Below are 17,391 nucleotides of genomic sequence, written 5' to 3' on the forward strand. Positions count from 1 at the left end.
TCCGTATCTCCGCAGTGCTGCTTTGCCTACGAGGAGTGCGTTTGATTGTTGCAGGGCTCAATGGCGGACATCGCACTGTAGTCGCCCCACATCAACGGAGGACAATAACATCTATTCCTAGTTCAATACCAGCCGTCGTTTCTCGACCGCTGCTGGTAACACCGCTCGGTATTCAGTTTGCGGTGTATTGGCGATACGTATAACAGCAGTGAAAGGTTATTTAACCCCCGTACGCGTCTTTGAGGACTTCGGAGTTCCCGAGCGAGGAAGTTAACAGTGTTTCATGGTGGCTCAATAGAAGCAAGCTAGCTTGCGGGGAAACCATGGGGGAGTCTCTAGAATTAATAGGGAAGCGTCTACTATTGCTCCTTCGCGACGGCGGGACTGCCAACGGAGCCGAACCGGAGCAGGCGCCGCGAGTCCGGGACTGGCTGCGGGGGACGGTGCGGGCAGTGAGTGTCATCGGCCTGGCCGCTCCGGAGCCTAGCGCAGGGGAGGCGACAACAACAACTCCTGCTGCGGGACTGACGGTTCGTGTTTACATACATTGTTGTACCGGACCGCATAAACGAAATAACAACTAAGTAACCGGAACCTATAATAACGACTGTAATCCCTCAAATAATATGTGTTTGTTTTCTATTCGTTTGTTGTCATATGCTAGCTTTCCCAAGTACGCCCAAGCTAACGTCACAGATAGTGGACTGAAGCTAAAATCGAGCTCGGGGATTTTTATGGCCTTGGCATTGTTCGCTTTTTTTTAGCATACATACTAATGACATTCGCAGTTAATAATACAGCATATATGTGAACATAAACTAATTATATACCTGGCATTATTAAATAGTTAGCTTTGCTTGTTAATCGTTGTTCGCTCTCATGTAGCATTTAGCTCTTCACCTGCTAGCTTGTCGTTAGTCTACAGATTAGCGGCCTTGGAAGTTGAGAGCGAGTAAATACATTTCACGTCACATAATTGTTTGTTTCAGTAATTATTATAAAATATATGAGGTAAAACTATTTGGTTTTGATGCAAAGCCAAAGCTTTAAGACTTGCAAGAAAACGCCACTGCGGTGTACAAAGGTGGTTGACCTACATATAAATGATAGGCTGTTATCATACAAATATCAAAAGTTTAGAGCCTTTCTTGATGCGTAAAGTTGTACTTTTCAGAAAGCCTGGGGTTTAATTGATACATTTAAAATATTTTTAAATTGTAGACTTGACCTCTTAGCATTTTGTGGTGTTTTTTGTTGTTAAAACGCCTAAAAAAGACATTGAAGTAACAGCAAACTGTCCTTGATGAAGAAGTAGACATAACTGTGGGCTCATTTGAAAGTCAGCAAGCTCAATTTTTATACCAAAATTGCAATTTACACTGGAGAATATGAGTTTGAATACACTGATAATTATATTTTTTTAAAAAAAAATTCACTAATTTTATAGTGAATGCACCGCCAACCTATGCCTAATCAAAGCAGGTCTCATTCACATGAATGGTTTAGCTAAGTCAAATAAAGTCACATGCAAAAACAATGCAAAATTTTAAGTTGCATTATCTTAACTGATGGCGTCTCTTTGTTTTGTTTCCAACCGCAGGTGTTTGTGGAGTTTGAGAATGCATCCCAGCAGTGTTCGTGGGTGCAGGTGTACGACGACAGCGTGAAGGCCGTGCTGGTGGAAGATTCCGTCGTTTGGGCCAATCGCAACGCTCCCACTGGCGCTGCCGGATCAGCCATGACCTGGCCTGCTTTGGTGAGTGTTAAGCCCCTTTCACGTTGACTTTAAAAGCTACTTGATTGCTGTGTCTGTGCCCTGAACACAACTTGAGGGGACGGAATCGACACTGCAGTTTTCCACGTAAAGAGGCACAACTGGAGTGGGAAGGTTGCGTGACGGCGAGTATTGTATGTTATGGAACAGTTATGGAACTGTTGACTGTGGCCAACATGCTAGCCACGAATCCACTGTGTGGCCATGTTGCAGATTCATTCATTGGCCAGCCAATCACAAGGCACATATAGACAAACAACCATTCACACTCACATTCATACCTATGGACAATTTGGAGTCGCTAATTAACCTAGCATGTTTTTGGAATGTGGGAGGAAACCGGAGTACCCGGAGAAAACCCACGCATGCACGGGGAGAACATGCAAACTCCACACATAGATGGTCGGGGGGGCAAAATAAGAAGCCAAAAAGTTACCACTTCCACACAAAATAGGAGGAGAACTCATTCATTCATTCATTTTCTACCGCTTATCCTCACGAGGGTCGCGGGCGGTGCTGGAGCCTATCCCAGCTGTCTTCGGGGGAGAGGCGGGGTACACCCTGGACTGGTGGCCAGCCAATCACAGGGCACACATAGACAAACAACCATTCACACTCACATTCATACCTATGGACAATTTGGAGTCGCCAATTAACCTAGCATGTTTTTGGAATGTGGGAGGAAACCGGAGTACCCACGGAGAAAACCCACGCATGCACGGGGAGAACATGCAAACTCCACACAGAGATGGCCAAGGGTGGAATTGAACCCCGGTCTCCTAGCTGTGAGGTCTGCGCGCTAACCACTAGACCGCTGTGCCGCCCGAAAGACAAAATAAGAAGACAAAAAGTTACCACTTCCACACAAAATAGGAGGAGAACTCATTCATTCATTTTCTACCGCTTATCCTCACAAAGGTCGCGGGCGGTGCTGGAGCCTACCCCATAATTTCAACCAGACCATTTTAAAATGTAGTAAAAATGATTTTTTTTGGTTTTATTTAGTTGAAATAGAGTTTCCCGACAAAGTCAAAAAAGCCTTGATGCAATAAACAAATGTTTCTCCACAGGCTTTCCACTCACTCGTGGACAGAGTGGGTTTAGGATCTGTTCTTCCAGTGCAGTATTTCGGAAACAACGACCTTGAGTTTCTACCCGATAAAAAGTCCATCCACAGGTTTGAGGTGTGTTTCGTGTTTGTGACTTGATAGTCAAATGATGGATGAAAATAAATAACAAAGTTCTTTGCGACTTAGTGTATTTATACGCTTCTTTGTAGTACCGACGTGTACTGTGTTGCTGTGCAGGTTGATAAAGACATCAGACACCCGCTGCTGTTGGAGCAGCCCTCCTTGCAGGCTGCCATCTCCAGCTGGCGAAGCGACTTTGAACTGCAGGAGATCCTCAGGAAGGGTAAGATAAAAACTGGTCAGTCTTCCTTATTTAATAGCAATGGAAGCCTCAAGGTATTTGTTCGGATACCAAGTCCACCTGGGAATGTCTTTTTTTACTGCATTCGGAGTTCTGCTGATACAGTTTTCCCCCCGTATCTACCGGAATGCTGTCTATTCCTTGCTCAGGTTCGTTCACGATTCAAGGACGAAAGGTGTGTGTCTACAAGCCGGAGTTTGAGGAATGTTGGGCCCCCGGGTTTGTCTCCCAGCATGACCCCGTCTCACACATTATGGAGATCATGTTGGATAAGGTAATCATTCATTAAAAAAAAAAAAAATTAATATGTCACTTTTGTTTTGTATTAAAAATGAACTCTGCACATGTACTGCAGAGTAAAGAAAAGCAGATGGTGGACCCTCGTGTGATACAAGTCATGCTGGCAGAAGAAGAGGTAAGGACTTCTGGGAATGAAGTCACTATTCCGACAAAATGGTAGCGTCAACTTTCAACTAACTTCCAAACATTGTTATTGTTTTTCAACTTGGTAAGAATGGCCGGCGAAAGATGGACAGCGAGACGTTGAAAGGGGACAATAGTCGCCGGAGGAGGACCGCCTCCGAGGAGGAAGACATGAACTTGAAGCGGTTCAAAGGAGCAGCAGAATCCGGAGAGGACGGACAAAGCTGCGACGATTCCAAGACCAATTCGACAGACGGGGCGGACGTGCGGGGAGGCGACTCCGGCGAGCGAGTCAGCAGCACGACCAAAAACGGAAGCTCCTCAGAGGGAACTTTTCTCCCGAGCAAAGCGCCGTCGGCCCACGCCAACCCCGTCGTCCAGATGGACCAGTCCAATGCCACCCAAGCGTGTTATTACACGCACGTCAAAGAAAACGGGCGGACGCTGTCCACGCAAGGCGCGGCGGACTCGACCACTTCGGTGTCTCACACGCCCATCCCGCCGCCGCTCAAACCCGCACCCTCTCCCTTCTCCGCTACATCTTTCCCCTCTCTCGGCCAGATGCCGAGCCTGGTCCCCGGAGCCCCGGTCCCCAAGGCTTCCCCAACCCCTCAGCCGGCCAGAGAAGAGGCCTCGCAGTCCTTTTCCAAGACGGCCGCTCTTGTTTCCCCCGGGCCCGTCACCATTTCTTGGTCTTCACCAGACAGCAGCCCGAGCGTGGCGCTGTCTGCTTCTGTGGGGTTCAATCCCAAGGCACCCACTTGGGGAAACCAGACGGAGGTAAGACCTGTAGTCTCAGTCCCTTTTGTTCTATTTGTATGAAAAGCGATGGGAAAGCTATTATTGTGGTGCTCTCTGTGTGTGTGTGTGTATATATATATATATATATATATATATATATATATATATATATATATATATATTACATGCTAATGATCGATCGATAGCGCTGCGCCCAAGATGGATCCATCGTTAGCGCACAAATCAATCGATTTCTGCGATCCATCATTAGCGCGTAACATATATATTTACTACACACAAGGTTGTAAGTAAGCCTTTATTCGGTCAAATACATTTTTGAGTGGTGCTAGAGCAGGGGTCTCAAACTCAATTTACCTGGGGGCCATTGGAGCTAGGGTCTGGGCAAGGCTAGGTCGCATCAGGTTTTTTAAAAAAAACAAAACGCATTTATTAAAAACAGAAAAATATGCAAACTTTTTTTAGTGCTTTGGTCGCCTCCAAGTTATTTCCTTTAAACTTAAATAGCCAAAAACTTACCACTTCCGCACGGATAGGGAGGATAACTATTAAGTTATTTAACCTTTAACATGAACATTAATCAAACGTAATAAACGGTAGCCTTCAAGTTATTTCCTTTAAACTTCAAAAGCCAAAAACGTACCACTTCCACACGGATAGGGAGGAGAGCTATGAACAGTTATTTAACCTTTAACATGAACATTAATCAAACGTAATAAACGGTAGCCTCCAAGTTATTTCCTTTAAACTTAAATAGCCAAAAACTTACCACTTCCACACGGATAGGGAGGATAACTATTAACAGTTATTTAACCCTTAACATGAACATTAATCAAACGTAATAATTTTTTCTGGGTACATGATACCATACAGCATCCATATCAAACTTGGCGCGGGCCGCACTAGCATTAAACTTTCATATCAAGGCGGGGGCCTCAAACTAGTGTGGCCGCGTGTTTGAGACCCCCTGTGCAAGAGAGCTTATTGACGGGGATTTTTTTTCCAAAGTGTTACTTCCTCACAGGTGGTTTTATTGTAGGTTTCTATCAATAACACAGTGCAGTTGAAAGTGCTAAAATGCAACCAAAGTGGAGGTGATGAGGGACGATAAGGCACGTGTCAGTTGACTTGGGGTTGGCCCCAGACTAGTTGCCGTGGTAACAGTTTCACCACACCGATTGCAAGTTCACAACCTGATCATCAACTCTGTATTTAAAATGCCTTTTTTTTTCTCCACCCGCCCCCCCCCCCCTGCGTCTTTAGGGATCTAAGACCGCGTCTAGTTTCCGTCTTCCGGCTGTGTCTACCGCTCCTGTATTCGGCGAGGTTACCTCCCAAACCAACGGAGCGCCTGCTGCTTCTTCGACAACCTCCAAGGACACTACTTCCAGACCGTTTGGTTTTGGCTTTGGCAGAGATAAGAATGAAACTAAATCTCAGCAGGATCAAAACTTGTTTTTCCAGTGCATGACCAACAATTCCGACACCAACCCAGGCCTCGCAGCTGCACAAAGCCAGTCCAAGGACACAAATTACTTTGCCGCAGCGTCTGAAGCCCTGAGTAGGGAGTCCTCGAACCTTTTCAAGACCTCTACAGAAGGAATGAAAAAACCGGAGCAGCCCAAAATGCCTGAATCCCATCCAACGGGAAACGGTGTCATCTCGTCATCGGCTTTCCCGGGCATGGGTGCCGCGGCTGCGGGAAGGGTTTCCGCCATCGGGGGCATGACGGCGGTATCTGGACTACAGAATCTTTTAAAGAACTGTAATAACGGCACATCTGCAGCAGGTGTGGTCATGCAGTCTAGTTTTAAACCTTCAGACGGCCATCAGAACCTTTTTCTGCAGGGCTCCAAAGAGCCGGCGAATCCATTCTTGGCCTACGGGGACAAAAACCCGCACACTTTTGCCGGACTCTCCAGGGTCGAGCCTGGCTCGGACAGCAAGTCAAACCTTTTCACAATGGCGGAGCCGCCGATGGGAATTTTGTCGCCCGCTTTCACGGCGCTCTCATCCGCTGTTTCACCCAGCTCCTCAACCTCTCCAGCGCCGACCCTAACTCAGCGGCCGCAGAACGAAGGTACTCCGATAAAGGACGAAAAGTCAGTCGGAGAGATGCCCTCATCCACTTCGGGGAGCTCCGTCTTTGGAATCGCCGGCCCTGCCAGAATGGATCAGCTGCCCGTGTCGTTTGACCTGAACCCGAGTCAGAGGTTTGTCTTGGAGGAACGAGCCCAGTCCACCAAACGCGACTCCGACCTCAGCAGCAACAGCGACCTGTCAGACCTAAGTGACAACGAGGACGGGCCAGACAAAGGTCAAGCCCCGGGAGCTTTGTCACACCCGGCGAAGGATGGCGCCATGCTGCAGAAAACGAAAGTCCAAGGCAATGCAAAAAGCCGCCCGCGTAATAAGCCTTTCAAAGGTAATTATTAATTCCTAAGAAAGTCCGAAGTACTTATATCGATAAAATAGATTAAACAGTACATTTTTTTTTTCCTAGTGGGACAATCTGTCCTGAAAGACCAGAGCAAAGTCCGCCGTCTGAAGCAGTCCGGCGAGTCCTTCCTTCAGGACGGCTCGTGCATCAACGTGGCTCCTCACTTGCACAAGTGCCGCGAGTGCCGCTTGGAGCGCTACCGCAAGTACCGCAATACGGACGACGACAGCGAGGACGACGATGACCCGAACGTGGCGTGTCGTTTCTTTCACTTCCGAAGGTACGATATATCGGAATCACTTTGGACACCTCGGGAGATATTTTCCGGTCTGTGTGTAAATGACTCATAACATTTTTTTTTTTTCCGACTGTGTGACCAGGTTGGCGTTCACTCGTAAAGGTATGTTGCGTGTCGAAGGCTTTCTCAGCCCCCAGCAGAGCGACTCCATGGCGATGGGTCTCTGGCTACCTGCACCCGCTGTCCAAGAAGGTCTCGACCTTGATACATCGAAATATATCCTCGCCAATGTGGGCGACCAGTTCTGCCAGCTGGTAATGTCTGAGAAAGAGGCCATGATGATGGTGGAACCTCACCGTACGTACAAATTGTCCAATATTTATTCTTATGCTGTCAGAATTATCGGACTAAATCATTTTTTTTTTCCGACCTTTTTTTCCACAGAGAAAGTAGCTTGGAAACGTGCAGTGCGAGGCGTGAGGGAAATGTGTGACGTGTGCGAGACCACTTTGTTCAACATCCACTGGGTGTGCCGCAAGTGTGGCTTCGGAGTGTGTCTCGACTGTTATCGGCTTCGCAGGAACAGACCGGTAGAGGGTACGTCATCGTTTGGTATTCAGGGCTCGACAATAACCATGTACCGATGGCACCGGGGCAAGTTAAAACAAAATTTGGGGCAAGTAAAGTGATATTCCCGTCGGGAATGCACTTTGGCATGCCATACTGCCAAGAGTTTTTTTTCTTGTTGGGTGTTGGTAAAACACGGACTGCGTAATTCCGGTGGTAATTTGCAAACCAATCCTTGCAAATCTTGAAATGGACCAATCAGAATCGTTTATTTAGACCGCGGTCCGTAGTCCGCAGTCTGCGTTTTACCCGTTCTTGTTCGCGATCAACCAATCGGCGATCGTTTGACTATGAAAACATCCATCATGGCGTCCCTGCCAACATGGTCTAATTCTTCAACAACTTGTGAAGGAAAACGGCAAAAAGTGACGAAACAGTGCCTCCTAAACAAATAAAAATGGACCAATCAGAATTGTTTTAGACCGCGGTCCGTAGTCCACAGTCTGCGTTTTACCCGTTCTTGTTCACGATCAACCAATCAGCGATCGTTTGACTAGGAAAACATCCATCATGGCGTCCCTGCCAACATGGTCTAATTCTTCAACAACTTGTGAAGGAAAACGGCAAAAAGTGACGAAACAGTGCCTCCTAAACAAATAAAAATGGACCAATCAGAATTAGACCGCGGTCCGTAGTCCGTAGTCTGCGTTTTACCCGTTCTTGTTCGCGATCAACCAATCAGCGATCGTTTGACTAGGAAAACATTCATTTTTGTTTTTTAATGTAGAGCCCTGCTATTGTATCAATTGTACGGCGTTCATTCAAATAATACTCTGTACTAAATACTTGTACATGGCGGTGTACGTTTTCAGAGATAGACGAAGGCCCAGAAGATGAGGTGTTCTCCTGGTTGAAGTGCGCAAAGGGCCAACCTCATGAGCCGCAAAACCTCATGCCGACACAGATTATACCTGGGACAGGTAAAAAAATTATTACACTTATGATTCATGCTCTTGTGAAAAGACTGCTCAAGATTGTTTATTTTTGTTTCCCCCCCCACAGCTCTTTACAACATAGGTGACATGGTGCACTCAGCGAGAGGCAAGTGGGGCATTAAAGCCAACTGCCCCTGCACCAGTCGGCATACTAAGTCCCTAGTCCGCCATAGCGCGCCTAATGGAATTTCACAGGTACAACAGGAAGTAGGGATCTTTTTGTTAACGTGCGCTCACACTTGCTTTTTCTTACAAACCAGCAGTCGACGACAAACAGCGGCGGCGTCCTCGCCGCTGCGCCCGCCGTCGCCGTAAAGTCCGAAGGCGAAGCGTCGACTATCAAACTTGAAAGCGCGCAGACCGCGGTGTCTTCCAGCGGCGGCGGAGGGGAAAGCGTCGGGAGTACGAGTAACCCGACCAGCGGCACGCCGTCCCTCGGTAACCTCGCACAGTCCTCCACGAAGGAGTCGCCGCGCTTATCGGGAGAGGGCAACAGCTCCGCTCTGCACTGGCTGGCAGACCTGGCCACGCAGAAATCCAAGGATGACACAAAAGGTGGGACACAAAAGATAAAACCACACGAACAATAATTCGACTGACGCCGCTGTCTTCTTCCACCAATCAGAATCCGGTTCCCTCCGTGCCATAATGAACCGAGAAAGTCGGCCTCCTTTTGGCCTGGACTCCCTCAGTTGCCTGTCAAGGCCTTCTGCTTCCAGCCCCAAACTCTTCAACAGCCTTTTGCTGGGCGCCAGCGCGACACAGTCCAAACCCGAAGGTTCCAGTCTTCGTGACCTGCTCAACTCCGGACCCGGCAAGCTTCCACAAGGACCCGGAGAGAGCGGGGTTCCATTCCCATCGGTTTTTACCTCTGGAGGCGTATGTATACACTCCCAATTTGTGTGTGTGTTTTGCAATTCCCAAATGAGGGAAAATGCAGTGACACCCATCAAGAAATCATGTGAATATTCCAAAGTAGACTCGGAACGCATCTCTGGTGTGTGTGCTGGTACTTGTGTGTGTTTATACCTGCCCTGACACCTACTGGTGAAGCCCGAAAATTGCAATACAGTAATCTCTAATTAGTATTTCCTATTAACCCTTAGATGCATAAGTGGGTGAAAAATGACCCGGTCAGGTTGTTTTCTTGAAATATCTTTGTAATGGAAAAATTTTATCATTTCATATTCCAGGTATTCCTCAAAAAACATGTTTTTGATATCATACCATTCACATTTTTAACTTACCTTTTATACATTTTAAGAAATTTTAATTTTTGTGTTACTACCCCAACCTTCCATAAGTGGGTCAAAAATGACCCGGTCAGGTTGTTTTCTTGAAATATCTTTGTAATGACATTTTTTAAAATAATTTCATATTCCAGGTATTCCTCAAAAAACATGTTTTTGCTCTCATATCATTCACATTTTTAACTTACCTTTTATACATTTTAAGAAATTTTAGTTTTTGTGTTACTACCCCAACCTTCCATAAGTGGTTACTGCTAAAACATACTGTATTACTCTGCCTTCAACGTAGCTTCTTTATGGTAAATGTTTCTTTACCAGGGTGACAAGCTGAAGAGCAGCCTTCCTAACTTTCTGGACCACATCATTGCCTCAGTGGTGGAGACCAAGAAGGCGGAAGGCCGTCGTACGGGAACCTCAGACGGCAGCGAGCTTGGTGTGCTGGGAGCCCGTAAAGATGGAGTCATGGGGCTCAGTGTTTTGGAACCACATACCTCGCACTCCTGGCTGTGTGATGGGCGACTCCTTTGCCTGCAAGACCCTCGAAATAGCAACAACTGGAAGATCTTTAGAGAGTGCTGGAAGCAAGGACAAGTAAGAATGATTGCGGAACATTTACTTCCAAAAATGGCCTCCTGTTATTTGTGATTCATGTTGTTTGTTTCTTAGCCTGTGTTGGTGTCAGGGATACACAAACGACTGAAATCTGAGCTGTGGCGTCCCGAGGCATTCAGCGAGGAGTTTGGAGACCAGGATGTGGATTTGGTCAACTGCAGAAACTGTGCCATCATTTCCGATGTGAAGGTGCGGGACTTCTGGGATGGCTTCCAGATCATCTCCAGTAAGTCTCCCAATGCTTGATTCACATATTATACTTTTTTTTTGGCGTCCATTTAAAACTATTGCTATTTTTTGAACCGCAGAGCGACTGCAGGACAGTGAAGGTCAGCCTATGGTGTTGAAATTAAAGGACTGGCCTCCAGGAGAAGATTTCAGGGACATGATGCCGACACGGTGAGGAGAAACATCAGAAATACAGTAAAGTCTCGTTATATCGATATTCTCGGGAGTCGGAAAAAATACCGATATAACCGGACTATCCATATATCCGATCCTGCGCCGAACAGCATTAAAAGTGGGCGGATCTTTGATATGGCATGTAATTTTCTCCTTGAGTTCATGGATTGCGTATCTAGCATGCTTTTGTACTACAATAAATTTTGTACTACAGTAAATAAAAATAAACTTAGGCTGTAGTGATTACCGGTTACCGGGACATAATTCACCCCGGAACTATGGATAGGGAAGGTGCTGCCACCCGGAGGGGTAGGCGCGAGGGATGGGTGTTTTCCGCTGTGTGTGCTGCACTCTGGTGGTGGAAGTGTGAAAAATAAAGTTGACTGGAAGCAGCCGTTCGCCGTGTTCTTTTTTGGTATTGAAATCCTTAAGCAAAGATTGATTTAAGCTGCTTTTGTATCGATATAAGCAGACCAAATTGGCTGGCGGGAGATGAAAAGGGCATCGTAGTAACCGGATTATCATAATAACCGTGTATCGTACTAACGGAGCTAATTATATCATAAAAGACTAGAAATTTGCCGGGAAATGAAAATAGTATCGTAATAAGTAGTAATTCGTTTTAACCGATATCGATATAACCAGACTTTACTGTAGAACACAAATGTGCATATTTTCATTTATGTTTTCATTGATTTTTTTTTTTCCCCCATGTGTCCCAGGTTTGACGATTTGATGGACAACCTTCCCTTGCCCGAGTACACTAAAAGAGACGGGCGACTAAACCTAGCCGCCCGTCTGCCTAACTTTTTTGTGCGACCCGATCTAGGACCCAAGATGTACAACGCCTATGGTGAGACTCCATATAAATGTTTGTCGTCACATTTGAGCTTTTTTTTCTCACGGCCGTCCTTTTTTTTTTTTTTTTTTTTTTTTTTTTCAGGACTGATTTCGAGTGAAGACAGAAAGGTCGGCACCACCAACCTTCATCTCGACGTCTCCGATGCTGTCAACGTCATGGTTTACGTTGGCATACCCCAAGGAGAAGGGGACCAGGAAAAAGGTCAGTTGACGACTTAAACAACACGTCTCTTTTATTAATTTTTATGATTATCAGCAATGACGGATCACAGCAACTTGTATCGTCTTTATGGCAGGACTTCATTTAAGACAAATTCTTAGACTTAGACTTAGACTTAGAATCCAACCAGACATTTTAGACATTTTTTTTAAGCTTGCAATTATTATGCAGAACAGTTCCGGGAAGGCCCTTTTCTGTTCCGGCATGACTGTGCCCCAGTGCACACAGCAAGGTCTCGACCTCAAGCACCTCTGGCATGAAGTAGAACAACCAGACCTTCTCTCAGGTCCAACAGAAGTGACCTTTGACCTCACAAGTTGTCCCCAAACACTTAGATTTTATTTGACATCTTCCCCCTTCAAGAGGACAGCGGGGAAGACTTTTCTCAGCTCTTGTACATGTCATGGCAAAGCGCCCCACATGTTTATATCGGCATAAATAACAGTATTGCAAGTATTGTGACGCCAGGAACCTTGACAAATCAGTGGGTATCTGTCCGTTTCATTATGGCAACATTTCTCCTTCACAGAGGCAGATATCTCTGGATCCAAAGGTCTGTAGACTTTTCAGTTGTATCACTTTTGAGTAGCATGCCCTTCTTCCTGACTAACTCCCCACCACCCCTCTCCTCTCGACAGTTCCACTCCATCACTCTCGTTATCTATGCGAGTGGGGCTTAGCTGTGCGACTCCCCTTTGTATTTAAATCCAAGCTTTGCCAATAATTCAAGCTAATAAGAACTGAAAACTTCATTCTTGGCCTTTTGACTTCTCTTTTTTTTCCCCCTTTTAAATGTCTGAACGTAACACTTTAATAACCGTTCCTTAACATGTTCATGTGAAGTTGATGTGTTGTGCTCTGCTGTTATCACTGTGGGACTAAAGTTTTCCCTCCTCTGGTGGACTCCCACCCTCTTTTTCCTGGTCTAGTCTTTATAGCCGACTAAACAAACACACACGTTCAGTCTAGCTGTTACAATTACAAGAAGACAATTGAAATACCGGTACTTGTATAATTGGTGTAAACAAAGTAATAATACACTGACACTTAAACTTGTTAGCATACTATGTCCACGGGTTGGTTTACAAAATGTACCCTTTTTAATTGTATTCAATATATGAATGGACAAAAGGAAATTAGATTTGTCAATTAGTAGTGGATATATTCATTCATTCATTCATTTATACTGCTTAGGGTTGCGGGGGTGCTGGAGCCTATCCCAGCTGTCTCCGGGCGAGAGGCAGGGTACACCCTGGACAATTTGGACAATTTGGAGTCGCCAATTAACCTAGCATGTTTTTAGAATGTGGGAGGAAACCGGAGTACCCGGAGAAAACCCACGCATGCACGGGGAGAACATGCAAACTCCACACAGAGATGGCCCATGGTGGGGAAAGACAAAATAAGAAGCCAAAAAGTTACCACTTCCACACAAAATAGGAGGAGAACTCATTCATTCATTCATTAATTTTCTACTGCTGGGGTTGTGGGGGGTGCTGGAGCCTATCCCAGCTGTCTTCAGGCGAGACGCGGGGTACACCCCTGGACTGGTGGCCAGCCAATCACAGGGCACATATAGACAAACAACCATTCACACTCACATTCATACCTATGGACAATTTGTAGTCGCCAATTAACCTAGCATGTTTTTGGAATGTGGGAGGAAACCGGAGTACCCGGAGAAAACCCACATACACGGGAAGAACATGCAAACTCCACACCAAGATGGCCCAGGGTGGGGAAAGACAAAATAAGAAGCCAAAAAGTTACCACTTCCACACAAAATAGGAGGAGAACTCATTCATTCATTCATTAATTTTCTACTGCTGGGGTTGTGGGGGGTGCTGGAGCCTATCCCAGCTGTCTTCAGGCGAGACGCAAGGTACACCCCTGGACTGGTGGCCAGCCAATCACAGGGCACATATAGACAAACAACCATTCACACTCACATTCATACCTATGGACAATTTGGAGTCGCTAATTAACCTAGCATGTTTTTGGAATGTGGGAGGAAACCGGAGTACCCGGAGAAAACCCACGCATGCACGGGGAGAACATGCAAACTCCACACAGAGATGGCCGAGGGTGGGGAAAGACAAAATAAGAAGCCAAAAAATTACCACTTCCACACAAAATAGAAGAACTCATTCATTCATTTTCTACCGCTTATCCTCACGAGGGTCGCAGGGGTTGCTGGAGCCTATTCCAGCTGTCTTCGGGCGAGAGGCGGGGTACACCCTGGACTGGTGGCCAGCCAATCACAGGGCACTTATAGACAAACAACCATTCACACTCACCTTCATACCTATGGACAATTTGGAGTCGCTAATTAACCTAGCATGTTTTTGGAATGTGGGAGGAAACCGGAGTACCCGGAGAAAACCCACAGTAGTGGTGGATATACTTATTGTGGCAGTACTAGTTTCACTTTATAGTATTGTCCCTTGAGAAGGTAGTCTTTAAAAACGTGTTCTCACTTCAGTTTTCATTTGATCCTCCAGAGGTCATGACCACTATCGAGGAGGGTGACGTGGATGAAATGACAAAGAGGAGGGTCTACGAAGGAAAAGAGAAACCCGGAGCTCTCTGGCACATCTATGCGGCCAAGGACGCCGAGAAGATCCGAGAACTGCTCCGCAAGGTGAGCACCCGGTGGATTTTTCCGGTCACAAGATGAAGAAGTTCGTGCGGCTGAGACATGTTCTCTGCCAAAGGTGGGAGAGGAACAGGGTCAGGAGAATCCTCTGGACCATGACCCAATCCACGACCAGAGCTGGTACTTGGACCAAGTCCTCCGCCGCAGACTCTTTGAAGAATACGGCGTCCAAGGCTGGGCCATTGTGCAGTTCTTAGGCGATGCGGTTTTTATACCCGCCGGAGCGCCGCACCAGGTCTTGTACACGTGTTCCTGCACGTCACGCCGTAGAACGTGTCTTCACTTAGCGTTTCTTGGTTCTTCTCTCAGGTACACAACCTGTACAGTTGCATCAAGGTGGCTGAGGACTTTGTGTCTCCGGAGCATGTCAGACACTGTTTCAGACTGACCCAGGAGTTCAGACATCTGTCCACCACTCACACCAACCATGAAGACAAGCTACAGGTTAGAACATTAGCCACGTTTGCATGTTAAATCTGCTTCTACGGGTCTTTTTAATCAGTAACCTCGATGCAGTTTTTAAGTTACCCACGTCCAATACCTGATCATGTCATTTTCTTTAGCATCTTCCTTTGTCACACACGTTGTCAGCCTCCCGCGTTTTGTTGTTGCTGTTGCTGTTTTGTCTCAAGGCAAATTATCCATTTATATTGAGCTATCCTCTTCATTAGATTAGATTAGATTCAACTTTATTGTTATTGCTCATGTCACTGGTACAGGGCAACAAAATGCAGTTAGCGTCCAACCAGAAGTGCAATTTTATAAGTACCTTAGTAGTAAGTAAATGTAGGAAAAAATGGACAGATATATGTAAAAAAAACTATGACTATAATACAGAGGGTGGGGAAAGACAAAATAAGAAGCCAAAAAGTTACCACTTCCACACAAAATAGGAGAACTCATTCATTCATTCATTCTTATCCTCTTATCCTCACGTCGCGGGTGGTGCTGGAGCCTATCCCAGCTGTCTTCGGGCGAGAGGCGGGGTACACCTTGGACTGGTGGCCAGCCAATCACAGGGCACATATAGACAAACAACCATTCACACTCACATTCATACCTATGGACAATTTGGAGTCACTAATTAACCTAGCATGTTTTTTTTTTTGGAATGTGGGAGGAAACCGGAGTACCCGGAGAAAACCCACGCATGCACGGGGAGAACATGCAAACTCCATACAGAGATGGCCGGGGCGGGGCGCGGGGGGACAAAATAAGAAGCCAAAAAGTTACCACTTCCACACAAAATAGGAGGAGAACTCATTCATTCATTCATTTTCTACCGCTTATGCTCACGAGGTTTGCAGGCGGTGCAGGAGCCTATCCCAGCCGTCTGTGGGCGAGAGGCGGGGTACACCCTGGACTGGTGGCCAGCCAATCACAGGGCACATATAGACAAACAACCATTCACACTCACATTCATACCTATGGACAATTTGGAGTGCGTAAGACTTCTGAACGTGATATTAGCTTCCACTTCCCGAAGCTGCAACCCTGATATTTAATAGCGTCCGCTTTTGCTGTAGCGTAGTCTCCGGAATATAAAGCGTTTGCGTTTATTGCTGCTTTTTTAGCTACTGAATATAAGTGAAATCAAAATATTTGTGTACGTTAACTGATAGATTTTTCTTTTTCTTCACTTGTTGCAGGTGAAAAACATCATCTACCACGCAGTGAAGGACGCCGTCGGCACGCTGAAGGCTCACGAACCGAAACTAGCCCGCCCCTAGTCACTTAATCCCGTCCACACGATTACATTGCAAACCTTCCCATGCACAATCACACTCAAAAAGATGCAAAAGGGCAGAAATTAAAAGTGTGGGTTAAAAAAAAAAGCATGGCAAATTTAAGGGCGAGGGATTCAATCCGAGTTTGGACTTGTGGGGGGGCGCCACAATGAAGGAAAGTCCCGTCATCGCTGTCACACAAAACGCTCAAACTTGTCAAGTTTTCCATTTTTGTTTTAAAAAAAAAATAGTTTTTTTTGCTTTGATTAACTCTGTATTTAAGGTCAATGTGTTTGTTATGTCGTTTCCCCATTGTATACGTATGTATGTGAGAGTTAACGAGTAACGGAGGTATAAGCTGTGGCGCGTGCCTTCGCAGCAGATGTTCAGCTACCGTGTACGAAACCGATAATGTGCGTTTCAGGCTCATGTTTCTATTTTAATGACGTCGACGTATTTCTTCAATAGACGCAAAGGTTAACATGTTTTTTGTAGAGTTCTTTTTTTTTTTTTTTGTCGTTGTTGCAGTTTTCAAACAAGAGTGCTCCTACCCTAAATATGGCTGAAATGTGTTTGTGAAGCAGCCAAGCGAAGGGAAGCAGACCAAAGTTTTGTATCTTTTTAGTTTCCACTTTCAGAAAAATGAGTCTTTTTTTTTCTTTTATTATTACACCTGTGCATCAATACACGGGTGGATTTCATAGAAGTGGCTTTTTTTGGGTTACTTTATTTCATAGGCTGAATAACTGCAGATTTGCAACAACATTGTTCTAAAAAAAAAAAAATCACATTTGCAGCTGAACAGAACTACTGGCCATTAACATTGTATCAATATATATATTGATCTTAGCAGTCTGTTTGATTTTTCACAATAAAGCTGAGGAAAATGGCTGTGTGTGTTTAGTCCTCTATTCCCTGAAAATAGATACTTTTCTCCACAGTTATAGTTAGCTCATTTACTTCCACTAAAAATACATTTTGTGAGCACGATATTTGGCCTTCTGATTATATTCGAGATACTTTCCAATCAAATTTG

At 45.7% G+C, this 17,391-nt stretch overlaps 1 protein-coding gene across 3 annotated transcripts; it reads left to right on the forward strand.

Moving 5' to 3' along the window:
- The first annotated feature begins 12 nt into the window (after positions 1-12).
- kdm3b (lysine (K)-specific demethylase 3B) lies at positions 13-17,244 on the forward strand. 3 transcript variants are annotated; one of them, XM_058063159.2, is made up of 25 exons: positions 13-530; positions 1,601-1,756; positions 2,845-2,958; positions 3,082-3,187; positions 3,355-3,479; positions 3,561-3,620; positions 3,719-4,408; positions 5,651-6,812; positions 6,891-7,107; positions 7,208-7,422; positions 7,510-7,662; positions 8,505-8,612; positions 8,695-8,822; positions 8,891-9,182; positions 9,253-9,506; positions 10,196-10,468; positions 10,544-10,715; positions 10,798-10,888; positions 11,614-11,744; positions 11,835-11,954; positions 12,502-12,525; positions 14,474-14,613; positions 14,687-14,863; positions 14,938-15,072; positions 16,278-17,244. In XM_058063159.2, the coding sequence occupies exons 1-25, from the start codon at positions 324-326 to the stop codon at positions 16,356-16,358; spliced, it is 5,331 nt and encodes a 1,776-aa protein (XP_057919142.2). In that variant the 5' UTR covers positions 13-323; the 3' UTR covers positions 16,359-17,244. The 3 variants fall into 3 exon arrangements, with proteins under 3 accessions (XP_057919142.2, XP_057919144.2, XP_057919141.2); XM_058063158.2 differs by having other exon boundaries at positions 14-530; positions 8,888-9,182; XM_058063161.2 differs by lacking the exon at positions 12,502-12,525 and having other exon boundaries at positions 8,888-9,182.
- The last annotated feature ends 147 nt before the right edge of the window (positions 17,245-17,391 follow it).

This window comes from Doryrhamphus excisus, linkage group LG22, assembly GCF_037039965.1.
Source record: "Doryrhamphus excisus strain RoL-2023G ecotype Guam linkage group LG22, RoL_Dexc_Guam_v1.1, whole genome shotgun sequence".
In the NCBI taxonomy this organism is placed as follows: domain Eukaryota; kingdom Metazoa; phylum Chordata; class Actinopteri; order Syngnathiformes; family Syngnathidae; genus Doryrhamphus; species Doryrhamphus excisus.